Here is an 11,257-nt window from a genome sequence, read left to right on the forward strand (position 1 = left end):
TGCGCTGCCGACGTGCCCCTCTTGCTTTATTGGGGACGGCAAAGAACCTCGTCCCAGCTGTCGTCGCCTCATCTGGCTCCGACACGCGTCCAAGTTGATGAGGCGTTGTAGCACCACGTTGGCTGGCTGCTGGGCTGGTGCGGTGGTGGAGCCTTCACAAAAATCTGCATGCCACCACGCAGGTGCTTGCTGAGTTGGTGTAGAGGCCACGCGCTGCCACGGAGATGCCTGTCCAGCTGGTCGAGCTGGCAGCTGTATGGGAGCGGCGGTGGAGTCTTTGGCAGACGCGGGCCTAGCTGCGGCCCCGCAGGCATCCTCGGCAAGGGTCTCGCTGCGGCACGCGGTCATCCCCGGCAAGATAGGCCTGGCTGCGGCCTCGCAGGCATCCTCGGCAAGGGTCTCGCTACGGCACGCGGTCGTCCTCGGCAAGGATCTTGCCGGGGGTCTCGTGGATTTCCTTGGCAAGGATCTCGCCAAGGATCGTCATCTTGTGGTTCTCATCTGATCTTGCGTATCTATGATCTCTACAAAGATCTGCATGCCACCACAGAGGTGCCTCCCGAGCCTTGGTTTTAATATGGTTGATGGTGTTGGAACCCCTTGGGCTCAAGGATGGCGCGCTCTGCTGACGCCAGGCAAGTTATTGCCGAGGCTGCGAAAGCCACCCCAGCAAGGGTCTTGTTAGGGGAGTCCACCTCGCCCTCTTGCTCTCTTTGCGTCTTTGATCTTGGAGTTTCTTTGATCGTCTTTTGCTCCAGCTTTTCTCCTCTGCCCTGCTTAGTGCGGCCGTGGACGCGGCTCTAACTGCCTGTGCACAAGTAAAGAGGTGTAAAAAAAGAGACCCTACTTTTGTACACCGACAGAAGCTAAAGCACGGGAAGGCAACGAGTGAACAAAAGTAGAATAGCACATTAGCATACACCTACGAATATATAGTGACCAGCTCCATGACTCCATCCAAGAATGAGCTCATCATACTCGCAATCGAACACATCCTGAGACATCACATGAGATCACAGAAACTGTATGCGGTAGAGTCCGGCCACCCAGGCACAGCTCTAAGTTTGTACAATTTTGCTGCCTACCTCAAGGGCAAAATATCTAATTTGAACTATATGCATGATGGGCTACATTTAGATCACACCAATTTTTTACATTCTATGGACAAGAGAATACAACAACACATCACCACAACATACACTCTTATATATAACCTTTGTAAACAGAAAACACAGCAGCTTTGCCATCTATGATCTATCAACTCTATTAGGAATACCATTGCCCTTCAAAACTCCATCATCTAATCGCAAACCTGAAAGTCGTTAAATAAACTCTACATACTAGCCAAACAAAATGGAACTTATGATACCGTTCTTCCATAACAAATGGAGGCCAAGTAGAGATTTTTTGCCCATTTCTCCTGCAACAATATGAATCAATAGTTGGTCAAGAACAGCTAAAACACGGATATCAGATAAAAGGGAGGGTATATTAGATCACCTTCACATGCTGGCTGGGGAAAGCAGATGTTCTTAGGGTTTCCTGCGTTTCATCAGCAGGCTTTCTTCTGGGGATGCTCAAGATAAGTGCTGTCTGGTCCCATGTAGCAGCAGTAGCAGTGATGCGATAACCATTATCCCAACGCCGGTGAACTCCCTCACTTGGATACAAGAAGTCAAGCTCCACAACCTACAACAGAAAATAGTTTAAAACACAAAGCACAGGCATTAAACTGTATTCTCATAATTTTTATAGCATATGCCCCATCGAACACTGAGATTCAGCGAAGCACAGACACACCTGATCTACAAAGCCAGCATTCCGGGACACGACCACTGCCCATCGGCTTCCTGCAGTGGCCATAGCTGTGACGTAAAAACCCTCCTTCCACTTCTTGTTTATCCACTTGAAGGGAAACGAGTCACCTACTTTGTAGGATTGCTGTGCATATTGTGTTCCTGGAGGCTCAAAGTCAGTTCCAATCTTTTAAACATATGTATTCACAAGAACACTGATATTCAGGACCTCCAACTTCAAAAGCATTTTGTAAGGAAGATCTGCCAATACTTATCCACACTAATGCTGAACTGACAATCCTACACTATCTGGAAGAAGAGACAAGATTCCAGAGAAACGACAGTACCAGGACACAACATGATCAGAGTCCTGGTACTGCCAGTGCAAGTGTAGTTATTAAAGTCAGACCGGTAATCGAACCGGCAAGGTCCCCCACTTCACCGGCCCATCTGGCAATTCGCTGGTTCGAGCACCAGCCTGCAAATATTAGTTTCCCACGCACTAGTACCACTACCAAGACAACATATAATGCAATTCCATGATAAACATACACATACACAATCCCACTAGAGCATGAAACTCAACGACCACAATCCCCACATACGCAGCATGAGATCCATTGACTGAGTTATCCCTGGCAAGTATCTACTCGCTGTCACCTGGGATGCCATGTTCAATCAAGCTGCTACCCCTGCTACTTGCCCAGCTTGCTAGCTAACACTGCCCTAACAGAGGCTGGATGACAACCATGGCGCTTTTATCAAATCGAAAGTAGATGATTTCACATGAGATTGAGGCTCTGTATGGCCGAACTGAGGGAGAAGACAGAAATTAGACTAGAAAAGAAAAACATAGTGAGAATGAGGCAGAGGGACGAGAAAAACCCTAGAGTATCTTGTGAAGATACACAGCAGAACAGGCCAATTAAACCAGGAAGGCCCAAGACAATGTCTTCATTGCTATCCGATTCATTAATTTTCACCAAATACAAAAAGAAAAAAACAGTTTTCACAAAAAGATGCCTGGTTTGTCTTGGTTTTTCCGTTTATTGCATGGTTAGTTTTTTAAGGAAACCAGACAGCTAACGTCTCTGTTCCGATTGACCGCCGTTCCAGTCGAGTGCAAGTAACGTTCTTCAGCAGACATCATTGCAATTACCTCTAGACATGACCACCAGAGAACTACCATTGTTTGCACCTGCTAACGCAGTGATATAGAAGTTCTTCTCCCACTGCTCCATTATCCATTCCTAAGAGCAAGAAAAGCAAATATATTGAAATAAATTGCTCCATTGATACGCTGTAGAAACGAAAGAGAAAGAAAGATGTGCAATGCAAAAGAAGTCAGCATGACTAACCTTGTGAAGAAAATATGGAGAAAGTTCATAGACTTGAGAAGTAAAGCCAGTGCCAGCATCCATTATTAGAGCCCACAAATTTGAGCAAGAGGCAACTGAGCTTATAAACAAGCCATCTTCATTTCCTTTTGAAATATGTTGTGCTAACCTACCATCTGCAACATTATAGTGGTACCTGCAAAAGAAGTGTGGTTGGAATGGAAATGTTTACTTTCCATCTAAAGCTAGCTTTCCTCTATGGGATTCATACCTCTGCTTCATAGGCCGCCTCGCATTGTAAACACTAACCCATTGTGTTGCAGGCATCCCCATCCTGATCTTCTTCTTGGGTTGGTCATCGTCATCCTCCTCCATCATGAAGCGACCTCTCTTCTGGCCAACCTGGTATATAAGCTGGTACAAATTCAACAAATTATTAGTATGCTAACTCACATTGCACAGCTGAAATGATATGAAGTCAAATTCCACGGTAAGCATTAAACCATGACGCCCAAGAACTTCCCGTGGAAGGTTAGCTAGGAACAATCTAATGCTACACAGTTACATAGTTTTAGCATCTGAGCATGGTCATAACTCATAACACATTATGAATTAGTGAGAAGTAACAAGGGACGACATGCAGTACCTTCTGAGCACCATCAGTGTTGATTGGTCTTATGTCTGGATTGGGGCCAACAATTCCATCAAAAAGAGAGATGCACTTTGCATAATTTGGTTCTTCATCAAACTTTAAGTTCACAACATACTCAACAAACTGTCGGAAAGGTTGTGGACAAAAGCAACACAAAGATTCTGGAGAGGTTGCCATCTTTTTCTTGCAAACAAGGAAACCTTTATTTTCTCCCTACAATTATTCCACAAAAGTCTTGGGTAAGGAAAAGAACCAAATGCAAAATGAAAATTTTACTCCCAACCAAACTTCACCTGATATCCTTGCCAAGGAAGGCGACCACGCAGAAGAAAAACAAGTGTGTAGGCAAGGGATTCAAGGTCATCTCTCCTGCTTCCAGTTCTTCCCAAGTGAGCGTGCACACTAGCATACCGAACGGTTCCTCTGTAGGAAAAACAAGTAGAAAAAATGTCAGTGTAGTAACTAATAAACTACTAATAAGAAAAGGAAGGCTTCAGGGCTTAGTATTTCTCCTGCAAACCTGAAGACATCAGGCCTCTGATCATACTCAACTAGTTCTCCTGTACCAGTGTCTTTCCATTTAGTAGCTGCAGAGAGGAAGAAATGTTAGCACCCCACTGGACACAGTAGACACTGGAAAATCGTTATCAAAAGAACAGTGAAATAAGATTACCTAATCCAAGGTCAACAAGAAAAAGCTTCTTCTCTTGCAGTGTGCCTGGGGGTCCAAGCAGAAAGTTCTCAGGTTTTACATCACCATGGACATACCTATGATAAACAAGAGTTGTTAGCTATGTTTTTATATGCCAAAACAATAAAACAAAGCTCCATTGCCAAGATACAAATAAATACCCTTTCGAGTGCATCTTCTCCAGTATGGAAATGGCTTCTATAGCAATACAAGCAACCATTTCAACAGACATTCTGTAACAGAAAGACAAAACTCAAATTAACTGGGCAAACCAGCGGAACATTAAGGAATACATACAAAGGGAAATGACTAATTAGATACTTACGAGTGGGAATTATTATTCCATACATCCCACAGGCTTGGTCCCAACATGTCCATAATCTGAATATATATATTACATTAGAAAAAAAAACATCCTAGTTTTGCAATGGAACAAGCAATCAAAAAGATGTGGGAACATCTTGGCGCCAAAATTGTCCAAAAGTTGGCTTGGTAGATGCGGTGTGATGCACTGGTTATAATTGCATTTCCAACAATATATCATTACTTATTTCAACTCACTTCATTCTCTCTCCTCTCCGATCTGTTCTCTATTTATTTTTCTCACTGGACCCACATGCCATACTCTTTTCTCCATCTACTTCTCTCTTCCTGTACTCTTTCTTCTGCAACAAATGGACCTCACACACTCCAATACTTCTCTCAACCACATCAGATCCGATTGTTGGAGATACCCTAAACAAAAGAACTAGACTTTCAGACTTACCTAGAAAAATTGTGATTTTTACTAAACAGTACTCCCTCATCTATGCACATATATTCTTGTGCATTGATGTTAATCTGATGCTAACGAAACAAGTCCTCTGATCCAACTGAAGTTTTGAGTACGTTTAGGATCAACAGTGACACTGAGATTCACTCGAGAAGGTGAAAGACTACTATATAAATATTACTATGTGGAAATAAAGTTCAAAACCAACAGTGAACAGCTATATAAACAAAAGCAGAGTGCTTCAGAAGCAATGAAAGGTTAATGATTTTCGAATTTAAATGAACTTTCACGCCCTAACTGGTCTCTAGTATTTATTAAATTATTTACACACTTGATTAAGACCTTCTACCTCAAACCATTACGTCTTCATCAAATTCAATCTACTTTATTCAATAAATAGGTACATTTAATCAGTTAAACAAACTTAACACACATGGAGCATGCCAGCAATCATATGTGGTGGCTTGGCTAATGGCTTATTTTGGATTGTGGATACAATTTATTTATTTTGGTAAGTTTTGTACTCCCTCCGATCCAAAATAAGTGTCACAGTTTTGAACTAAGGTTAGTTCAATCTTAGTTCAAAACTGCGACAGGATCCAAAATAAGTGTCGCAATTTTGAACTAAGGTTAGTTCAATCTTAGTTCAAAACTGCGACACCTATTATGGATCGGAGGGAGTAGTGATTCAAACACAAAATTTAAACATTTCTCATAAGAGTTACAGGCCCTTATTTTCGTAAACAAGAAATATGCTACTTCTGTCTTCTGAGCCGTTTACAAAACTTTAATTCCATAATCCCACCAGCATACCAAAAAAGACAGGAACTTTTCTACTCGGTATGCCTACAGTCTACACCATTGGAAGAACAACTTTCGTCATTACTCTCATCAGTTACAGGGCAGAGCACCAACGGACAAGGGCATTCTATGTGGTTTACTGATAAAGGAAACGCAAAAAGGGGAAATTCAGTGTTATACTGTATGTCATAAAGGTAGCGAGTGAGAAGGTAATCAAACAAGCTACCAAGAGCGCATACTGTGCCAAAGAGAGAGAGAGGGCGGGGGGCAATGGTAAAACCAGAAATCAACTACTAAGTGTCTATGCACTCAGAATCACCACATAAAAGGAGGCAAAGGGTACATGCTCCATTACCATGATATAGTACTCCGATTGCTTCCCTTTGTAGTGTACTCTTGGCACGCCATGAATCCCGCTAAGAGTGCTGCCAGATGGATGTTTTACGCAAACAAAGTTAACATGCATTCTAGAAATGCCAATTGCAATCGCAATTTGTACAGAGAAGCAAGACCAAAAAGGAAATTGTACAAAATGTAAATAAGTTGCAGGAACAAAAAAATAGAACAGACTGAACACTTACTTGTAAACCTCCCACTCATAAGGAGCTCCATAATTGCAGCCTTTACTGGTTCGGTGTTCAAATTTGATTGCAACCTAACATAAACAGAAACATGATATAAATATAATGCAATTATTAAAATACAAAGAGGCATCCAAAGAAGACAAATTGACCTCCAAAGCATTTGCACCAGGTGTCCTGTCACTGAGACTAGGAGTGGAAATACGGCGACCAACATATACTTGCCCAAATCCTCCCTTTCCAAGCTTTCTGTCAAGTTTGTAGGTAGGTGAATTGCCAATCTGGATCTGTTCCACCTCAATGAAAAAGAATATGAGTCATGCAATCACCAAAACGATGCAACCATGCTACACCCGTCTTGAAAACCAGATATTCCTACTGCGCAACCAGGTATTCCTACTACGCCTACTTGCTAAGACTAATGAAAAAAGTTAGGTTCCTGCACATCAAATGCTAAAGATTCTTGGGCAGTGAATAAACTCAGTGAATCTTGCACAGCTGGATGAACAAAGGCTCATCCCGTGTCAGGAGAAAAACATTAATAACTTCTACCTGCAAGAACTCTTGACTGTTGGGGCTATTACCTATTATAATTTTTCCATTGGGTAGTAATTTCCAAAGATTATAATAGGAGGCATATGCCTGCACTGACCTATTAAGTACATCAACCATCATTTTTAGAGCTAGTGCTGTGGTTACAACTGCTAAGAGTTATATTATGCTCCATGTATAGCCTGCATATTTTCCCCGTTGTATGAGGGGTTTCCTGCATACTTACAACTTGTATATTTATATTTATATTTATATTTATATATGCTGGGCATTGGCCCCTAGGAAATTCAAGTTGCACATTTCCTAACATGGTATTAGAGCCTAGAGTTTTTTTTCGCATGTGCAACTCGTGCTGTGATCCCCCCGTTGCGCCGCCACCATCCCCTTTTTTTGGCAGCCACCGCCGTGTCCTTCTCACGGCTGCTGCTGCCTGCTGTTCACCTTGCCACCTGCCCTCGCATGATGATTCTACACTTGTCAACGCCCTGCTGGATCCCGATTCCAAGCCGCAGGTCTACATCCCCCAGCCAACGCTGCCAGTCTCCTGTAGCTGATGTCGCCCCGCCTCCACGACCTGCAAATCGTCCTAGATCGGCGTCGCCCCATCGGATCCATGCAGCCACCTCCATTTCCGCCCGGCCACTGGCTCGTTGCTCTGCACCTCCACCGCCGGCCACCCGGCTCCATGATTCCGCCGCCCAGCTCTGCACCTCCGAGCACTCGCCGCTGCAATTCTCATGCACCCTGGCCTGCTGCTCACTCCCCGTGCGCCCACTGCTGCTACCCGTGTCTCATGTGTGAACGCTTTTGCTCTTGCTGTCTCCCTGCCTCTGCTTGCACGTGCTTGTGTTTTGCTTGTTTCGGGCTGCTCCGTCGGTACTTCTGATCAAGGCTCTTCTTTTATGTCTCATCAATTTCGTGAATTTTCCTAATCTTTTAGAATTAAATTGTTAAATTCGTCGCCTTATTATGCTCAAGCTTATGGACAGGCCGGATCTTGCAATAAAACTTTAATTAAGCTTATAAAGAAGAAAATTAAGGAGCATCCGAGATGGCGGCATGAAGTGCTCTCGAAAGCTTTATAGGATCATCATATATCTAACACGGAATGACTCAAGTGCACCGTATGAGGTAGTGTATGGGCAGGAATCAGTGCTGCCCGTGGAGATTAATTTGCAAGCTCTTAAGAGTAGCCAGACAAAATGATTTGTCGCCTGTGGATTACAATAATTTAATGATGGATAGGATAGGAAAGGTTGAGAGCCTTGCAAGAGATTGAAAAAAAGAAATTATGAGTGGCAAAGGCTTATAATAAAAAGGAAAGGTGAAATTTGTTTCAAATTGGAGAATTAGTGTGGAAAACGATTTTTCCTATTGGAACTAGAAATAATAAATACGGCAAATGGTCGCCGAGTTGGAAAGGTCCGCATAAGGTTGTAGAGATTGTTCCTGGAAACTCATATTTTCTACAATCTTTGCAGGGGGGAAATTGCCCAAGTGGAAAATATTTGAAGAAGTACTATCCTAGCATGTGGCAAGAAGCTTGATGGCACTATGGGCGATATTATCTAAGTTGTTGCCCTTAGCAAAACATGGCCGATATGATCTCAGATAGCCCCCTAAGCAAAATTTGGCCAGTGTGTTATTGTACATCGCCTAAGCAATTGATATGGCCGGTGAAGTGGTTGAAATCATCCCAAGATATTGTCATGGTGTTTTTGGTAAATAAAATTGCACCAAAAACAGGGGGGCATGTGTTGAGAGTCTAATTTGGATCCAGCTTGAATGGTCACCCAGATTATTTAATTTTGGTGGTTAAGCTAATTGGTTGATGCATTGTTTGAGAATGGCCACATGATTGCAAGTACAGACGATAGGTGCAGCAGGCTGGATGCAACAGAATTGTGTGCTGGAGCTCACGCGTGAAGAGAAAGAAGGAAAGTGATCTGGTTTAGAATGCTTGAGATAGAAAAGATTTTGCATGATCAGCTATTCGGCCAGAACAGAACTAATATGGAAGGTGTACTATTATTGGGCTCAGGTTGGTGCTTTTACAGGTCTAGCCGAATTAATTAAAGATTAGGAACTTGGCTTGTATGCCAAGAAAACAGTACGTGACTAGTCAGGAGCCCTATTCCAAATTGCCAAAGGCCAAGCGTGCCCTAATATATATGGGTACATGGCCGATTGAAAAGTTACAATCAATCGATCCTTTTGCAACTCTGCGTTACTTTTTTCTCCTTCCAGCACCTAGGTCATAGCTTCTGCCCAGCCCTAGCAGCCCTACGGTTTGGCTCATCTTTGCCGTTTTGTATAAAAAACGATCGGTTTACCTCCACGTAAGCAAGGAATCTGTGGTGCTGTGCGGATCAATTTCCCGCGGCAACAGGGTGAGTTATATTATGTTCCATGTATAGCTTGTATATTTTCCCCATTGTATGAGGGGTTTCCTACAAATCTACCACCCGTAGATGTATATATATACTGGCCATTAGCCCCCAGGAAATACAAATTGCATCTTTGAATTCCAGGCTCCCATGCATCTTTGAATTTCATTATATAACACCCTGACCAAAATAGGTAGTAATACCACATATAAAACATGAAGCAAAGGACATTTTGAGCTTTGCAGCATGTAGGCATCCAGATGTTTATTCTGGAATGCCACCAACAGGCAGTCTAAAAAGTATATGTGATCAAAACTACCAGTCTATTGAAGATGCTAATATCCATTTGAAGAGTAGTTATTTTGACATTTTGTACCATAAATGGCATGCACGGGTCAAAAAGGAACACAAAATCAGCACTGAAGAAGGTTTTGTCTTACCAAGACATAAGCAGAGTGCAACTCAGTTCACAGCCCTAGAAATCATACACAATTTGTTCTGTAAAAAGAAACAGTACGCACTTGCACAGCATATTCCGACCAACCTATGCGGCTGCATTCCCACATTTCCTTTTCCAAATTTAGAAATCTCAGTTAGGCACTGCTTGTTGCATTAACTAGCTCCTATGGTTCCATAACAACTACAGTAGCATATTCAAACTCGCGCATCTACTTCCTGCTATGTTAAATCAGCATATTTACTCCGTTTGTGCCGTGAAAAACACGAGTATAGTAGGTTAAGAACAAAGACCTGCACGCCATCCATAACACTAGGAACTTCTCGGACAGCATGCTCATGTCACATTTTCATACCTCTGCAGGTCCTGCCATTCAATAGCGACCATTCCTGCCATATCAGACCTAAGAACATACCGAATTCATGTCTACTCGCGTTTCTAGCATGGAACCTATAGTCCTAAACAAGATACCTCCATCCCCAGCTCTTGGAACCCTGCGGCCGCACGAGATTGTGCCATTTCTAAGCACGAATCGCTCAACTCCGAGCGATACCGCACAAATAAAGACGTTCAATCACGCGGATGAAATCTAAACAGCGGACAATTCGAAACAAACACCCGGTGCTTGCATAATAGAGGAGATCCTCACCGTCTCAGGGAGCGGCGTGGAGCTCCCGTCGTCGCCCGGGGGGGCATCGTCCTTGTCTGCACTCCGAGCGACGCTGTCGCCGTCGTCCATCCCTGTCACGCGCGTGTCCAGCACACAGCTCTGAATCTCCTGCGTCCGCTACTGCTGCTACAGCGGTGGCGGTGGAGGCGGCGGGAGGTGGGCGCTTGCTTCCTCCTTATGCCTTAGTCGTGGCTAGAGATAGGTCTGGGGGAGACGTTGGTGGGGATGCGCGGGAGGTGGAGGAGGCGGTCCCGTCGGCAACGGCGAGCCGGGAGGAATGGGAGCGAGGAGAACAAACGGGAAAGTGAGAGAAGAGGGGATCGAAACTTCTGGACTAGTATATCGTGCGATCTCCCGGAGCCAGAGGTAGGCTCGTGTGTAATTTTGGCCATCTCGATGCACCAAAAATTTTAGACTGCACCAATCTTAAAACACCTCTTCACCAGACCGGTTAGGAATGACCAAATCGATCGTTTTCAAACAGTTAATCTCTTCGTGTACAAGGAAAGAGGAACGTGGCGTCGACCTCGTGCGAGCAGGGAGATAGCGCGAGCTCGCCCG

The 11,257-nt window shown here is 43.8% G+C and overlaps 1 protein-coding gene across 2 annotated transcripts; it reads right to left on the reverse strand.

The window, feature by feature from the left end:
* Nucleotides 1–978: 978 nt before the first annotated feature.
* LOC123041516 (casein kinase 1-like protein HD16) lies at nt 979–11,026 on the reverse strand. 2 transcript variants are annotated; one of them, XM_044464116.1, is made up of 16 exons: nt 10,676–11,026; nt 6,783–6,917; nt 6,631–6,704; nt 6,405–6,474; nt 4,802–4,857; nt 4,638–4,709; nt 4,459–4,553; nt 4,306–4,372; nt 4,079–4,208; nt 3,780–3,998; nt 3,405–3,547; nt 3,155–3,329; nt 2,956–3,046; nt 1,801–1,958; nt 1,501–1,689; nt 979–1,420 (listed from the first exon to the last, which is right to left on the reverse strand). In XM_044464116.1, exons 1-16 carry the CDS (start codon nt 10,763–10,765, stop codon nt 1,361–1,363), a joined length of 1,824 nt encoding a protein of 607 aa, XP_044320051.1. In that variant the 5' UTR covers nt 10,766–11,026; the 3' UTR covers nt 979–1,360. The 2 variants fall into 2 exon arrangements, with proteins under 2 accessions (XP_044320051.1, XP_044320057.1); XM_044464122.1 differs by having other exon boundaries at nt 6,783–6,879; nt 10,676–11,024.
* Nucleotides 11,027–11,257: the final 231 nt, after the last annotated feature.

The sequence above is a fragment of the Triticum aestivum genome, chromosome 1A, assembly GCF_018294505.1.
Source record: "Triticum aestivum cultivar Chinese Spring chromosome 1A, IWGSC CS RefSeq v2.1, whole genome shotgun sequence".
Classification (NCBI taxonomy): Eukaryota; Viridiplantae; Streptophyta; class Magnoliopsida; order Poales; family Poaceae; genus Triticum; species Triticum aestivum.

Coding starts and splice junctions, on each gene's coding strand:
- LOC123041516 (XM_044464116.1), bottom strand. CDS start 10,765: ATGGACGACGGCGACAGCGTCGCTCGGAGTGCAGACAAGGACGATGCC. Junction 4,209..4,305: donor CAGAGGCCTGATGTCTTCAG/GTTTGCAGGAGA, acceptor TTTTTCCTACAG/AGGAACCGTTCGGTATGCTA. Junction 1,959..2,955: donor TCTGGTGGTCATGTCTAGAG/GTAATTGCAATG, acceptor TTGAGCCTCCAG/GAACACAATATGCACAGCAA.